Raw genomic sequence first — 17,222 nt, 5'->3', positions numbered from 1 at the left:
CTTTCAGGAAGCTTTATGAACGTCATAAAACAACTGAAATTCAATTAAGATAAAGTCACCTACTTTTGATAATTATATATATTTAAAAACCCTGTTTGAGGTTGTAACGCACAAGGGTTAAGTATACAAATAGTTGTCATTTGATAAAAACAAGGATAAATGTGACGAAGTTGAAAGGGTGTGAAAACAAGCAACAGGAAGTTAAAAGAAACCAACACATTTTCATGAAATCTTTCTTCTTTGGCTGCTTTGACAACTAAAATGACATTTCCTGTTGCAGCAATTTGAAACTTAAAACTGCAGCCTCGCATCACATACCATGTAAAATAAATGCTAAATCTGTGTATCTGTGCATGTGTGCGCGCTCGTGCGTGTGCACTGTTGGCTGCTGTGTGCGAGGAGGGAGAGATGAAAGGCTCCTTTGTAGCAGGGAGGTCAGCACTGTTGACCAGTAGATGTGTGAGTAGAGACCCGGCTCGGCTTTCCCACAGTCTGCCCATCCACTCGCAGCCAAAGACCCTCCGTGAACAATCGAAGTGTGCCACGGCTGAACAAGCAGGAGTTTTATTGTCGCAGCGCATAAAGACCAAAGCTAAAGGCGCTCTGGAGTTCACAAGTCTTGTTCGCGTTTGATTCTGATTTTAAAACAAAGGAAGTTAAAAGAAAAAAAAAGCAGTATGATTTTGTTTTTAACTTTTGCTGTTCAATGCTAAAAGAAAATAATCCTATAAACATATGCAAAAGGGACATTTGTAATAAAAAATAAAGACTCTAAAGATGTTTTTCTTTTCCAGCTACAACTTTTGGCACCAGCGCTGTCAGGCAACCAGGAATGAAATGTATTTCGCTTACAAATCTTATTTAACTAACATTGCCAGCAGATTATTCCACAGCAACAGTCAACGAGTGAGTGATTGTAATCTTTCTCCTAATAGCTTCCCACTGGATGACACTGATGGATCAAGCTCTGTTATTATTATTCCCTGGATGCCCGTCAGGAGATGCGGCCTGGATTCCCCTGAGTGGCTGCTGAGGGTGAGATAAGCAGCAGCTCCTGATGAGAGGCAGGCAGCACATCGGTGCTCATTTAATGGGGATGGTTTTATCTCTAATGGTCACCTTGAGATCGCCTCACCTCTCCTTAGTGATGGGAGTCCTGGCGATTCACGCCAAAGCTGTTGCTGCAACACGTGGCTTTGTCATGTTGATATTAGTCCATGAACAAGAAGCAGCTCTTCCAGAGACATGAAGGAGAACGCCAGTGCACTCCTCTGTCCACAGCAACAGGATGTCAGAATAAAGACAATATCAGTGTTAGAGATTATACTTCTAGATTTGGACACTACAAATGTGTGTTTGTCATTGACCTAAAGAGTTATTTTATTTGTCTCAGTCTCATTATAGATGCTCTAATATCTAAAATATTTCCTTGAAACATATTGAAATCTCACACAGAAAGTGAAGGAATATTGGTTTTGTGTCTGGTTAAGTGTGTTGATTTCCGTCCTGCGTTTTTAACAAAACAAAATTAGACTCAGCAATAAAACCATTTCTTTTTTTGTTTGGTTTTTTGGTAAGCGAATTCTTATCTAGATGACTTTATGTTTCTAAGAATTCACAATGCCATGCTAGCTAGCTGGCTAGCAAGATTCAGATGACAGTTGGAGGAGAAATAGGCCCACAGCATCACAGGTCCTCCATTGCGCTTAATAGTGAGAAAGATGCCATTGTGCTGCAGTTCTGCAACCTTTAAAAATCTGGAGATTCTTCTTTTACCACCCATACCAATCTGCTCACTGTGTGTGGCTGCAAGGTAAGTCTGGTTTCTGTGGCAACTTAATCCTTAATCCTCATAAAAAATAATAATAATCTTTTTCCTTCGGGTGTTTTTCTGGTTTTCTCCATTGAGTTTTAGTTTTATAGAGCTAAAATAACTGCACTCATGCTTTCGAAGATAAAAGCTACAAAATATAAACTCAGTTGCAATTTAAAGTTTGTGCAATTAAACACAACCTGGTTTTCAAGAAGAATTTGGAAATTGTCATCACTTTAGTATAAAAGCTGCCTGTTGCTAATTTAGTCACCTGAGGTGGGAGTCATTAGAGCTTGTTCTTTGTAGGGACACTAAATAGTTATCATTGAAACTTGAAATCTATTTTTCAGCATCACAACATCGAGAGTGATTGCATCTTTTTTTATTAATTGTCACACAAGCTTGAGAAATTAAAAAACACAAAGGTCAAAACCTTGACAGAAAATATTAACATCAACATCCAACCAGACAATATCAGTACATACATCCACTTGTGGGCTAATAACTAAAATTTGGCATAGAAAGTTTAAAACAAAAGAGAAATATTCTCAAAAAAAAGGCTGTCAGTAACACACAGTGAGGCAGAAACATATACTGTTACATAAAGCAGACCCAAGATCAACTCCACCGGAGTAAAAAACAATCACAACACGAAAAAAAACAATTATGTCACTCAAAATGAATCCTCAGTTTTTAACACGAAGAAAGATACATCAGGTAACAAGAGAGAAAGCACATTGCGTTTACTTGTCCATCAATGTGATGAGACAATAAATGAACCCACGCTGAAAGAGCAGGATGGAAATACATTTCCTACATAGTGAGGGAGAGAACGGCTCCCCTCAGGTCTCAAGAGTCTCTCTACCACGGCCTCCACACCGGGCCTCTGCTGCTGCTGCTGCTGCTGTCCGGCTGCGAGTCGGGTCTGAGCGGGGAGCAGCTGCTGGCTCTCTGTGTCTGACGGAGCGTCTGCTCTGGCTGCCGGAGGACCTGGTGAGGTCCGGCCGAGGCCTCCGTGGTTGAGCCGACGGACAGGAAGTGAACCGAGTCCCTCAGGCAGCGGGAGTAACTTTGACAGAGACCCGACTGCAGCTGCTGCCTCAGGAAGCTCACCGTCATCTCCAGGATGTCGGCCTTCTCCAGCTTGGAGTTGGGCTCCTGCTTGTGGAACTCCTTCTCCAGGATGACCTTGAGCTGCTCGATGCAGGTGTTGATGCGGTCCCTGCGCATTTTCTCCACTATGGGTTTTCGTAGCTGTGGAGGAACAGGCAGACGGGTAAGAAACCTGCTTCAGACGGAGGTTTCTGCTTTCGGACTCACAAACAAACAAAAACAGTTTTCTACTCACTTTTATGTTGTCTCTCTCAGACATCCTGAGGTGGTGGACAGAGGAGTAGCTGTTGGGGCAGGGGGACATGTCTGCAGGTGCGCTGAGGTGCTTCTCGCAGGGCAACACGCTTGGCTCTGATTTCTCTGGAGGAGCTTGCTCCCGGTTTTATACTGCCTCATTAGCATAACAAAGCCACGCGGTTCAGGCCGGGCTGGGGTTCCCACACTCTGACCAGTGGGACTCCCAGCTCCACAATGGAGGACGCGTCAATAAATCAGAGAGAGAGAGAGAGCATATCTGTGCCTGGTGTGGTTCCCAAGATAAGCAACAGGTAATTAAAAGTGTATCAAGGGGTCATCTGAGAATTTATCATGTTAGATGGAGATTTTTTTTATTGTCATTTTTTATTGGAAAGCATTAAAAGAGATGATTATCGCACACATTTTTGAATATTTCCTTTAGCGTCTGAACTGTTGGATGTAGATCTCGTGTGTCTCTTTACCCCAAAAGCTCTCAGTCTTCAGTTAGTTGATATTCACGGAGGTCATCTGCTGTTTACCAGGCCTCTTGTTTTTCCTGCGGGTCTGTTGCAGACCCGGTGTCAAATTATAGTGTCCTCAGTTGGCAAGGCGAGTGGGGCTGTGTCCCCCAGAGGGCCCGTATCACTGAATGGCCCCAGATGTGTGGCTGGCCTTGCGTGGAGCAGTCATCTTCCCAACATCAGGGTGAATGTGTGCAGCTCCTCCAGGATCCTCTGGGAATGTTAATTGATCCGCCGTCGTGAGACAAACAGGAACCCTGTGTCTGAGTCCATCTGGGGACAATTAAGTCCACAGGCTTCTGGTGAAGAGCGTTTTCAGTCACCAACTATAGCTATTGCATATTTAAATATATAAATATGTATGTATATTTATAAAGGTACACTAGTAGTACCAGAATCATTACATTTTCAGGCATAATCTACTAGTGTAATATGAGTCAGATGCTGCACCTTATTCATGTCCTGTTTACACTTTTGTGACATTACAACCAGAAACTTCAATGTATTTTATTGGGATTTACTGTGATAGATCCATGTTGTGTTCATGTATTAAGCAGAATTAAAAGCAATTAATTTTCAGGTAAAACTCTGAAGTTGTTGTGTTGTTTCTGCGTCTGCTTTCATCCCAAGCCACTTACAAATTAAAAAATAGCAATGTGGATAACCGTGGCTCGCATTTCTTCGAACTCTTTGGGTCGGCACTCTGCTTCGCGTCTCCACACGCTGAAATGTTTATGCTTTTTTTTTTTTTGTTGCTTTGACTAGGCCATTCTAACACACACAAACATGCGTGTTAGATCTGTTGCTGTCCTGCTGGAAGCTGCATCTTTTTGCTCCAGTGTCATTTATTTGCTACCTCTATCAGGTTTCCCTGTGCCTGCTAAAGAAAGACAGCATAATGCTGCCACCACTTGCTTCTCCTTGTTGAAAGTTAAATGTGGTATCAGTTCGCCAGAGCAACTGCTTCTCTTCATTTTTTGTGTGTCCTGTACAGGAATTTTGGCAAACACCAAGCAGGATTTCTTAAAGCTCTCTGTCATCTCATCACTCTTCCATAAAAAGGCAGCTTACTAAGAACATTGCTAACAGATTCTCCCACACCTGAGCTGTGGATCTCTGCCATTCCTCCACGGTAATTGTGGCCGTTTCTCCCGTCTCTCTAACTGATGTTGCCCTTTCCTACATAATAATGGTACTCAACTGCTCATTTCTTCGAATCAGAGTATGCTATTTTTAATAATTGCAATTTTTAATTTTATTTCTGACCTTGCGTGAATTTGCCGGCTTCCATCCGTCCAGCTGGTGCATCCTAATTTTCCCACATTGATGATGGAACAACAAGCCAAAATGCATCGGTTTTAACGGGCCGCTGTGTTTTCAGTTTTTCAAACCTTCTTCCTTTTTCAGGTGACGGACTGAACATTGAGGTCAGACCTTCAAACGGAGGGTTATTATTTTATGACCCTGCTTTAAACTTCTTTACAACTGCTTCCTTAAGCTGTGTGGGATGTTCGCTGTGTCACAGCTGTAGTTAAACTGAGTTTAAGTGATTCACACATGGAGTCTGTTTACTTATTGTGTGACTTCTGAAGGTAATCTTTGGCACTGAATCCAAAGTCCTCCAGATTAGTTTGAAAATCTCATAAAGATTTAGCCATGTGAAGAATTGCTGGTGCTCAAAACTTCCAAGAAAGCACCAGCCCGATATGTGTTTGTGTAAAACTCCCAACCTGCTATTTCTGCCTCCTCCTCTCCTCCCTTCATGTTTGCTTTCGATTCATAACATAAAAAAAAAAATGAGGCTACTTTCTGTTCCCGTCACACCTGACATGTCTGTGCAAGATCAGACCTTTCCCCAAAAGGTTCAGTGTTCACCACACTGTTGCTGGGGCTCTTTGTCTGCAAGTGTGTGGGAAGATGGGTTCCCCTCCCACCAGCGGCCCGAGAACTCCGAATTCCTGCCATAAAATCCCGTCCATCACTGAGACCTGCGGCGGCGCGGGGCTGCTACCCATCAGCCATCTCTCTGTGAGTGGGGTATCTCTCGTTTCCCACACTCTGCGCCTATTCACTGGCCCTGAGACGGGGGACAATAGAAGTGTGTCTTGTTACACATCACATTAGCTACGGTGTTTGATCTCCTGTTGAAGGGGAAGAAGGGGAGGGGGCGGCTTCAGCCAGGCCATCTGGCCTGGCATACTAGACCCTGAGAAAGTCTCAGGCAGGCATGCCACACTCTCCACAACTTCTGCACACAGCATAAAAAAAAAGAAAGCAGTTGTGAAAGACTTTAGGAGCACTTGAGACATAATTCAAGCTTCGGGCGTCACACCGCGAACGGTGGAACAGAGGAAAGTGGAGCGTGTGACCTGCAGGGGCGTCCCCGGCCCATTTCTCAGTTTCTAAAAACACCTGTTGGAAAACAAGGACGGACTAAACAGGGTGTTAGCAATGCCTGTGAGAAATACTGTAGATGGGACAGTATACAATGTTGTGCTGGGGTGTTTTTCCCCTGTTTATGGGTGTATCGGTATTCAAAAGTCTTTGGTTGTTTATTTCTGTACTGTCCCTGCATCTGGTCACCTCAGCACACTGTCCAGGTAAAGGATGCAGCTTAGAGGAGGAAATGTGAGCCAGGCTTAAATTTACAGTCAGCAGACGAGCAAAACTGAGTGCCAAATGTGAGAAAATGTAGAAAGTAAATAAATAATAAGGTTATATTTTCTTCTTGATTCACAGACATTGCAGCATTCTTGCTAGAGTTTCTCTCAGCCTCCTATTTTCCAGCTGAAAAGGCCAAACAGTTTGACCACTTAAATAGTTAAGTTGCGGCTTTAATTATTCGTAATGGTGGTTTTTCCACTTTTAAATGTCACTTATTTGACTGATTTCCTTGACTGATCTGACTTCCAACGCCTGACAGTTATTACAATGACCATTTCCAACTTGCTTAAATGGATTTTCTAACACGCCTTCTTTGAGGTTTAGGGACGTTTTGAGAATCTTCTGTGGGAAACAAAAACTTCCTGAATTGTTTCCACACATCCTTGACCAGAACACGAGGTAAGAAGAGACAGTTTTGAAGCTGGTAACATGAATGACATGTCGGGGAGCGAAACTTCAACCCCACCAAGCCAGATGCACCGCGAGGTGGACGGATCAGGTAGCGTTGTTGGTCCCAAATACGCAAACAACATGTATCTGAGGTTAATTGTCGTGAGGTAGCAAAAACAAAACAAAAAAAAACTTTATTTGTAGTATTCCTTGTTCGTTTTTTTTGGATTGACAAAAGTGATATCTGACATTTGAATTGTTTTATTTTACTTTCTTCTTTTGAATTGTGCTACTCTAAGACCTTCAACCTAAAAGCGAAGACCTGACACAGAGGCAGAACAAATCTGAACATCAGACTGTTCAAATTTATAAACTTCCATCAAGAAAACGTTCTGTATGTGATATCATTCCTGTCTTGTAAGTGTATCTCATTACATCTTCTGTTGAAGTATCTCTTGAATTAATAACAATTTGATTTAAATCTTAATTCCTTTTAAAAGCCTCTTGACCTGCTGATTGTCTTCCAGGTGAATGTTTGATAATTGAAACAGATCCAAGTCAAGACAGCCGAAGGTGATTTGATAACGGGGAATAAGCTGAAACACGCAATATAAAATAATGACTCAAATTAAGACAAACACTGACGGTTTCTGTGTTTAAAACTTCATCAGAAGTTGATTTATTTCACATTTTCAAATGCAAACTTCTCACAGAAGCAACAGGAGAGATTGTTTCAGTAAAGTCTGAAGCGAGAATACAATACCTTTATAAAAGGCATTGAGTAAAAGATGTGAAACATCTATTATGGACGTCATAAGCAGACAGGAAACAGAACTCCTGGTTACACCCATTCAGATAAAAGCCAAACAATGGTTACAAAGACACGTGTCATAATCCCAACAGGATTACAGTAAACATGGAGCCACTGGCTCGATAAAACTTCATCACCTGCAAAATGATGAAACATATAAATCGCTGGTACTCAGTATCGATACACAGATTGTTCCGGCAAATGTCTCAGACACTTAAAGAAAATAAAACCAACATGGTTCAAACGGCACAGCAAAAGGCTTTCCATTAACGTTCCAGTCAGGAACAGAGAAGCGACTAATCACAGAGTAAGTCTTTTGAAGGAACGAACACACATGGTGTGGATATTCAGTACAGCCCGACTGTTTTCAGTCCTTCCCTGGGAACACCAGCACAACTTCAGTACACGGAGTCAAACTTGTGCCCAAGGTTGAAGGAAGTTAGACTCCAGGGGAGTCTTTTACTTTTCTGTCCATGACGTTCACAGACGTAGTGATCGCTCGCTCTCTCTGTTGGGAGGTTTCACCAGGGTCTCCACAGAGAGCCGCCGGTCGGGCCCAGGTCCTTGCTGGAGCTGACCCGATGGAGGGGAGAGCCGGGCGGAGAGGGGCTGCCCAGGCCGTTCCTGCCGGACGCCTGCAGGCCCTGGAAGTGGCCGAGGAGCAGCCGGTGAGCCTGAGTCTGGACCTCGCTGCGGGACAGGAAGCCGACGGCCTCCTGGACGCAGCGGGAGTAGCCGTCCCTGGCCGTCATGGGGCCGGAGGTCAAGTGCTGCTGCTGCTGCTGCCAGCTCCTCAGGTACGACACGGCCATCTCCAAGATGTCGGCCTTCTCCTGCTTCGAGTCCGGCTGCTGCCGGAGAAACTCGGGACCCAGCAGGGATTTCAGCTGCTCGATGCTGGTGTTGATGCGGTCTCTGCGTAATTTCTCCACCATCGGCTTTCTCAGCTGAAGGACAGAAAAAGAGAAGACAGTTGAGTAAGTTTGAATGACTTTCTATTGTCACTTTTCAAGGTAAGCGTCTAAACCTGGGGGTGTCCAACTTAGACCCACATGGACCAAAATTGTTGAGTCAAAAGTAAAATAAAAAAAAACTAAAATCAAGCAAATGAAGGAGTCTACGTTTTTTTTCTCTGCACAAAAGTATTCTTATTTATTAAAGATCCAAAATGTTAAAAGAGTTTTGGTGTTCTAAAATAAATTTAAAACCCTTTCAGCCTCAACTGAGCTAATACTTGCTATACTTAGCCAAGTTACATAACTTAAATAAAAGCTGATTTTGGTGCAGACAAACCGACTGTTCAGTAAAAGTCACGATTCTACCTTGGTTATAAAGAAACCTTTGAGTTGTACTTAATAATTTACATTGAAAGAAAATTTCATCCTGATTACAAGTTTCCATCTGCATCAACTGCCTGAGCCGTGCATTCATTCTGGAATGCACAAAATCAGTCCAAGGGTCACAAGAACAGCCATTTTGGACACCCCAGGTCTGAGCTGTTGGAGGAGAGGTTTACCTTGTGAGCGGGAGTCAGGTGCTCCTTGCTGGCTTGGCCGTAAGCAGTGGGCGCCATCGCTGCTGCAGAGAGTAAGAGGAGCGCTTTCAGCTCAGCGTGAAGAGCCGGGTCGAGTCTGTGCTGCCCCGTCTCCGCTGCTCCTGTCCCGTATTTATACACGCACATCTCCATATGAATGTGTGAGTCTGAGTCCTGTCGGAGTTTCTCACAGTCCCCGGAGCCAATGGGAGCGCTGGGAAGGGCTTGAGGGAGCGCAGGGCTGCCACATGCTCAATGAAGTGTTTATAGCCGTGGGGACAATGAGTGTGCCTCCGGGGAGCAGGTGGAGAAATGGACCGCGAGAGAAAGAGCCCCTGGGTGGGGGGTGGTGGGGGGGGGGGAGCTGGGAGAGCGACCCGGCGCTTGTGTTGATATGGGAAAGTGGTGACCCCAGAGGGAAGCATGCCGCTGTCTCATGTCGTCTCCACTGCCACGTAATTGCAGACAAAGTGCCTCCGCCACCAGGCACACGTGGGTGTAACAGAGGGGCCAGCCGCTTTGAAAAGACCCAACATGCGGCCACTTCCACCTGTTGGAGGCAGCAAACCTCGCCGGTGCTGCCGCGCAACAGTTGGGACGACGCAGAAATGCCTAAAGGAGAAACAGGGAGGGGCTTCTCTGGAAGGAAGAGAACCAGTTGAGTAAAAACAAGCATCTATAAACGACTGGTTCACCAAAGGGCGCAACTTTGTGTTTCAAGTTGGTGAGGGCGAGGTGGTGCCAGGGAACGAGGTGGTGCCAGGGGCGCTGACGCTCCATCAGTTACTGGAAGGCCTTTTCTTTCTCAGTGCTAAGAATAAAGCCAAAACTTACATGTGAATGCCATACAGTCTTATTCAATAAATTATGATATACGTCCTGATCAAGCTTGTCAGATTAACTTAGAAAATAACCTTTTAGCAGGTATTAAACACACTATGAAACATAAATATGTTAAAACGGGAGCAATCTAATTAATCTATATAATGTATTTCACTTGGTGATGGAATTATTAACAAAGGAACGTTTCAGTCATGTTCTAATTTGTGGAATAAGTCTGTATATTTGCTCAATGCTTACCTACAATTTTAAACAGTTTCATAATTCAGTAATATTTTTTGTGAAGAATTATCACACAGCTGCCTTTTATTGCCTGATTTTATCAAGTGCTAAAAACATCAACAACATCAGATTCTGTAACAATCTAAATGTTATTAAACATTTCTAAAGCAGAATAAGAAACTTCTGTGTAAACCAAATGAATCAAACTTTGTATTTTTCAGTGATGTGATTCTGACTCCACAGCTGTTCCTCAGTTGGTTGGCAAAACCTTTTGTCCTGCTGAATTACACATAGCAGATCAGATATGATGTGTCTTAAATATAACAAATATTAAAGATGCAAAAACTTTTTTGGGTCTGGTCGGGGCATTTTGTGAGTAGAGTGACAGTCAATGTTACTGGATTCTATAAAATGTGGCTTAAAGCTGAGATGCTGATGTTTGGATATGTAAAAATATATATTCTCTTTGCATATAAATCTGTAAATAGTTTGGTTTCTGTCAGTTCTGCAAAGATACAAGAGATAACAAAGCTAATTTCTCTTTTACAATGGCCAGTAATTATATTTTACTTAATTCTCGCTGCAGGAGCCATGATTTAAAATGTAACAAACTTTGGCTCCTTTATGCTTTATGAAATATTTCATCCTATTTGATGATTGCTCTGAAAATCGCCAAGTTCTCCGACCAAATGATACAATTAGTCCAGGGGGAAAATGTCTAAAAACGGGTGACTATAGCTGCGTCTGAATTCAGGCTCTGCATCCTTCAACACCAGACCATAAACTCCTCCACTCCTGATTATCTGTCGGTAAATCTGTGTCGCCTTATTTTTGTGTTAACTGAACCGAAATAGTCAGAACTGCGTAGCAGGAGTACATGTTAGGGTGATGAAAGTTAAGCTAGCATAACTAAACTACTCTCCTCTTCCTTTATTTACTTTCTCATTAAGGCTTTTTACTGACCTGTGAAATGTGATTCCCTGTGGACCTTATCTTCCTCTCATAGCGTTTTCAATTAATATCAAAACGTTGCCTCCCTTTTTTCAGATTCTTTGAGCTTGATTGTGTCATTTTCCCAACCACAGGTATTCCTGACTCAATGTAAAACAACGCAGACGGCGCACTGCCACGCACAGTAAGTCACGTGACGTCCAATCCACTTACGTTTTACAAATAAATTTTTACAGCGCGCAGCTGCTTCCGAGTTACTGTCCGCAAATAGATGCAGGCACATAAAGGAAAAGAGTGTAGGACATATTGGTGGGGACATGTCCGCTTCGGGCCGAGGTTGGTGGGGACATGTCCGCTTTATGTCTACTGATATGATATACACTGCCTGCCTCATGTTGGCCTGTATGATGAAGCTACACGAGAGAATTAGAGTAAAGTCATTTTACCTACCAACACTAAACGTCTTATAAAAAAAAACGTTTTGTAATATAGGCCTACTGGGGATTATCCAGTCAGGGCATCGTATGCTAACTCTGAAATGTGCAATCTTCTTAATTTTTATGTGCTGAAAACATTTAAAAAAACAAAAACAAAAGACAATCAGACTATCTTTCCAAGTTGTCCAGATGCCAGAATTGTGGACAGCTACTGTAAATCGCCGCTTTCTCTACTGAATGTAAACTATTTCCATCAAACTGTTTCCTCTATGCTCTTTGAGACAGAACCAACGTCTCAACATCTCAATCATCCAGAACCGGTACTATGAAGCAGTGAGACAACTTCAGGTTCTCTGCTTAGGGTTTTCAGCGCCACAGCCAGCAGGGAGGAACGGTGCATATTTCCTTCGCGCGTCACGACTTAACGTTTATCGAACCGTTACCGACTCCACCTACGACTTGAAAACCCAGTGGAGACTTTCGTAGTACAGGCCTCTGTATTCCTGCTCTATCTGAAGTCTTTACATGCGTATTGTTTCTTTACAAAAAATAAAAATAAATAAAAAATACTCAATGTTTGTTATATTAAGTGGAAATTAAATGCAGTAAACTTTCTTCTGTGTTATCAAAATCAACCTCACTTTTGGTTTCGAGCCTTGCCTCTGGTTGTATCCCCTGTGGATTCCTGAGCTTCTCCTATGTGTTTGAACGGTTGTAAATCCGACCCCTTGACTCATTTAATTTGCGAATGTGTAGTTTTGCTCAATAAGTGTCCTCTCTGATCAAAATGCCTATGATTTTTTTTCTTTCCTTTCTACTAAAAACTGAAAAATCTGCGATAACCAGCTGTCTCATTACATCAGTGAAACTTGACATATTCCAATACCTGTGTCTGTCCTGTTGTCCAAATAAACTGACAGTGATGTCTACGCCTCTGCTTTCCAGAGACTGGTTTTATTCTGAAATGATTAGCTGCTTTTCTTTTGCCTCGTCACTAACCACATGGAAATATTAGAAAAGTATCCAAATAAAATGCTTGTAAGGGGATCTTAGCAATATGGAAAAGTATGGAATTTACTTTTATCCAGATCTTTACAAGTGGGAAAAATATCCAACCAAGACTGGTGTTTTCTTGACTTTGTTTTTTTTTCCCATCTACCCTTTTCAAATTATAAACCTAGTGACAGGTTACAAAAATTTTAGATTTACATTTACATGAAATGCCATAAAACAATTAGATTTTAAAATTTTATTCAATATTTTGGTTTTGACAAGCTCAGAACTATCTAGTTCATAAACAAGGGATATTTCTCTGTTTTTGGCCTCTAGATAAATTTAGACACGGGTTGAATTGGGAAAAAAAAACAGAATAGAAATAAAATGGAATAAAGGTATCAGTGTTCACAAATTGTTTTAATAAATCTATGTTTAGTGTGTGGATTATTCCAGTTTAAGTGTTAGAGGTTTAGAGGTGGAGTAGATTTGTTTTAGTCCATATGCCAATAAAGCTGTGAAATAGCCCTGTCCTCTGAACATCAAGTCAATATCAGCCTTTTGTTGTTTCATGATTTCTAGAGAACTACTGTGAGGGCAGTTCTTGTTTTATACAGGAGATTTTCCAGAAAAAAATCTGGAAAATAATGGAAGTTTTATAAAGAATGCTCAAAAATTGTTTGTACCATTTACTACATACTGTATGTGTGGAACACAGCAAACATGTGGGTGAAAAAAGATTATTATTATTTATTAGATAATGCTTGTAAGGTATCAAGTTGAGAGATTATTTATAAAAAAGCAAGGTCGTAAATCAAGTGAATTGAAGATGTTTCATGTTATGCATGACATGACACATCCACACGATGGCAGTAGCACATCTACAAAGTATTCTACCCGTTTACTGAAAAAGAAAAGAGCGACTCGAAGCCGCCTGCATGGTCCGGGGGAGGACGGGCGGTCCGGGTCCGGGAAACATCAGAGTGAGGCCGAGGACCCTGGGGCGGCTGTTGCTGATTAGAGAATGCGGATTTTTTTGAAAGTGGAAGCGCTTAAACGTTATCTGGCGAGTGATAAGTTGAATTTAAAGGTGTTTTTTTTCACCACTAACAAACTAAGCCATGGTGTCTCTTCATCTCTGACGCTCCCTTGGACCTACGCAACATATTCAGTGACGTGCATAGAGAAGCAAACCGTCCTATGGCGTCACAGAGGCGGTTATATACCGAAGATTATTTTTAGTGCTACTTCATTCACTAAGTGAGAGTTTGTGGCATACCAGTGGAAATTTAAGGACTTTCTTGATTAGAAATAAAACCAGTGACAGAATGAATTTTATATCCGCAGCTATAAGCGCGATTGCGAGAGGATTCGGACTCAGAGATCTCAATGAACCAAAACTGAATCGCAGCTATTTCCTAGGAACCCTGCAGAGTAACTGGACACTGCAGAAAACTGGAATATTTGCCAAGATTCTTGAAGATGAGAACAAGATGGGGCTGGTGGAGAAAACTAGAAGATTTTCCATGGGAGTGCCACTGAATGGCCTTGACCTAATTAAACACCTATATTTACCAACTGAAGAAAGGTCAGTTTCAACACAAACTCCCATTGATGAATTAAGGTTTGGCGATTTAGACTGATGGTGAATCCAGACTCGAGATTACTGAGAGGGCTGCTGGAAGAAGCATGAACTTCTACATTCCAGCTTGTTTACACGCAGTTTCCCATTTCTGTTCATGCCGACTTGGAAAAGAGGAAACTCTTAATTAATTTATTTTTTTCATGTCAGCATTACCCAGAAGTTTTATTTTTATATTCACAAGACAAGTGTCCAAAACACCAGCTGTATGGTTTTAGATGCCTTATCTGGCAAGGCAGTAGAAGCTCAGAAGGCCACATTTGGGATGTGGTCCAGTGCGTAGCCCTCTTGATTGCTGAGAGGGTTGCTGGACCTCTCGATTGCTGAGAGGGCTGCTGGACCTCTCGATTGCTGAGAGGGCTGCTGGACCTCTCGATTGCTGAGAGGGCTGCTGGACCTCTCGATTGCTGAGAGGGCTGCTGGACCTCTCGATTGCTGAGAGGGTTGCTGGACCTCTCGATTGCTGAGAGGGTTGCTGGACCTCTCGATTGCTGAGAGGGTTGCTGGACCTCTCGATTGCTGAGAGGGCTGCTGGACCTCTCGATTGCTGAGAGGGCTGCTGGACCTCTCGATTGCTGAGAGGGCTGCTGGACCTCTCGATTGCTGAGAGGGCTGCTGGACCTCTCGATTGCTGAGAGGTAACCGAGATTCACGAAGTCTGGATTCACGAAGGTTCCAGTTTCAAACCATCAGAACTACTGCTTCTCAGGATTTCTATGCTGCACCAAAGCAAATAAGGCAATAACAAGGACCAACAAGCTACAGCTGAAAGTAAGCAATTTGGGTGTGTTTGTGTGTGTTCCAGTATTGTCTGGAAATACTGTCTGAGTTTGACCCCCCCACCTCTCACAAACACACCCCGTTCCAGCGTCCAGGTTTTTCATTACGGCCCTGCGTTTTCTGTATTCCTAAATCAGCAAAAACAGTCATTCCTAGAAGTAAAGGAATGACTGTTTCCTGACTGTCCAAAACATAGATAAATGTTTTGGAGTGACATTATTTGCAGATGACAGCCTTATTTGGAAAGGGGGAAAAAAACGTATAATTTGTAAATAAGAAAATACAAGAAGTGATACATAGTGTAGAAGCCTGGGCTTTAGAAGGGGGATTTTGAATTTCAGTATCTAAATCTAAGTTCCTTACATTTACTAATAGGAAAAAAATATTAATGTAAATCTTAAATTGTATGAAAATGTTCTAGAAGGGCTGCACAGTGGCGCAGTTGGTAGAGCTGTTGCCTTGCAGCAAGAAGTCTGCATGGAGTTTGCATGTTCTTCCTGTGCATGCGTGGGTTCTCTCCGGGTGCTCCGGCTTCCTCCCACAGTCCAAAAACATGACTGTCAGGTTAATTGGTTTCTCTAAATTCTCTCTAGGTGTGAGTGTGTGTGTGAAAGGCTTGGAAAAGTAACTTAGATAGAAAGTAACTAAAAAAGTTACTTTTAATCCAACCAAGTTACTTTTCCAAGGAGCAATCATTAATCCAATTAAAGTTACTTTTAAAAAGTAACTGGCATAGTTGCTGATTAAAGTTAATCGGTTAAAGTATAAACCGATTAAACTTTTACCTATTAAAGTTAAAGTGCACTATCCAGTGCTGGCAAAGTTGCCGTCACTGCAACTGAAGCAGTGACGTCAGCAAGGTGAATCCAGAGCGTGTCACGTGACAGGCTGAATCTAGAACCATGTATCTGCAGATGAAACTCACGTGACATGCTGCGCCACTAGCGGCACTATGTTAGGTACCGCTAGGTGGTACCTAGCATACGTGAGTGTCACGTGAGTGACATGTTACCTAGCATAGTGAGTGTCACGTGAGTGACATGTTGCACCACCTAACGGTACCACTCTATTATTATGTTTATATATATATTATTATGTTTAGTCACTCTACTCACGAAATGAACCTAGCGGTATTATGCAAGGCTAGTACAACTGAAGGCTGACGTCAGCAAGTTGAATCCCAGAGCGTGTCACGTGACAGTCTGAAGCTCGAACGCCATATCACGTGAGTTTTATCGACAAATAAGAGTAGGAGGCGGAAATGGGCAAAAAATTCGAGCGCTATCGCTTTATAACATGATACATATCTTGTTAAAACGTGATAGTTTTGTGTCACTTCCACCTCTTCTTCTTAACGGCAATAAAGAGTTCGTTGTACTGCCGGTGTGAAGTCAGCTTTAATGTCAATCTTTAAAGTTGCCTTGTTACAATCTCACTTTGTTCCACTGACACACCACCGTCGAACTAAAATACAACATAAATTTAAGTGAGACGGTGTCAATGACGACAATAACAACATAAAATTATATAAATACATATAAACATACCTCGCTGGCTGACCCTTCCTTTTAGAGGTAGAAATGAGGTTATAAATAAATTCTTAAACTTAAATTATCCTTTACAGACACTTGTTAAAGCTATGCTTTCATATAGCGTCTTCTTTCTCTGGTTCCCTAGCAACATGTTGGATTCCACTACTACTTTAACCTTTCAAAATAAGAGTCGAAATAACAAAAAGATAAATAATACAAAAAACAAAAAAAAAAAAAAAACATGTCAACTAAAATTATGGCGGTAAAAGTTTTGTATAAACGTGATAATTTTATGTCCAGGAAGACTCGGCCCAAGGTTGGTGGGGACACTTTAGGAAGTTACGCCTGTGGGTTCAACCATTATTGGTGCTCTTTGTTCAAATACTGGTGTATTTTCATAATTAAGATCACAATAAAGGAAGTTTCAGTGTTAGGAGAAAAGGACATCTACAAATGTTAATTCTATGGTTTCATGTATTTTTCACAACATTCACATCCTTTGAACTTTTTTCACATTGTCACCTTAGAAGCCCAAATTTTCAGACCCACACAACATGATCCAAATAATACAGTGGTTCTCAGTTCATCTTTACAATCAATCAAGTTTATCTGTATGACACATTTCAGCAGCAATTGGCGTTTTACATAATAAATAAACAAAATTGCAAAGTTATAAAGAAAACACCAGACAGTCAACAGTTAGTAAGTCATACACATCAAATATGTTGGTACACCTTTCATT

The 17,222-nt window shown here is 42.0% G+C and overlaps 2 protein-coding genes and 1 long non-coding RNA gene across 3 annotated transcripts; all 3 read right to left on the bottom strand.

Moving 5' to 3' along the window:
* Window positions 1-2,156: 2,156 nt before the first annotated feature.
* On the bottom strand, window positions 2,157-3,296 carry her12 (hairy-related 12). Its single transcript, XM_044131836.1, has 2 exons — window positions 3,162-3,296; window positions 2,157-3,067 (listed from the first exon to the last, which is right to left on the bottom strand). Exons 1-2 carry the CDS (start codon window positions 3,228-3,230, stop codon window positions 2,675-2,677), a joined length of 462 nt encoding a protein of 153 aa, XP_043987771.1. The 5' UTR covers window positions 3,231-3,296; the 3' UTR covers window positions 2,157-2,674.
* Window positions 3,297-7,385: 4,089 nt separating this feature from the next.
* On the bottom strand, window positions 7,386-9,422 carry LOC122839834 (transcription factor HES-5-like). Its single transcript, XM_044131812.1, has 2 exons — window positions 9,066-9,422; window positions 7,386-8,496 (listed from the first exon to the last, which is right to left on the bottom strand). The coding sequence occupies exons 1-2, from the start codon at window positions 9,234-9,236 to the stop codon at window positions 8,071-8,073; spliced, it is 597 nt and encodes a 198-aa protein (XP_043987747.1). The 5' UTR covers window positions 9,237-9,422; the 3' UTR covers window positions 7,386-8,070.
* A 6,868-nt stretch (window positions 9,423-16,290) lies between these two features.
* On the bottom strand, window positions 16,291-16,557 carry LOC122839827. The gene is made up of 2 exons (XR_006372122.1): window positions 16,496-16,557; window positions 16,291-16,412 (listed from the first exon to the last, which is right to left on the bottom strand). It is a non-coding gene; the product is annotated as an uncharacterized LOC122839827 (long non-coding RNA).
* Window positions 16,558-17,222: the final 665 nt, after the last annotated feature.

The sequence above is a fragment of the Gambusia affinis genome, linkage group LG01 (genome assembly GCF_019740435.1).
Source record: "Gambusia affinis linkage group LG01, SWU_Gaff_1.0, whole genome shotgun sequence".
NCBI classification, from domain to species: Eukaryota; Metazoa; Chordata; class Actinopteri; order Cyprinodontiformes; family Poeciliidae; genus Gambusia; species Gambusia affinis.
This window is presented reverse-complemented; position numbering and strand designations above follow the sequence as displayed.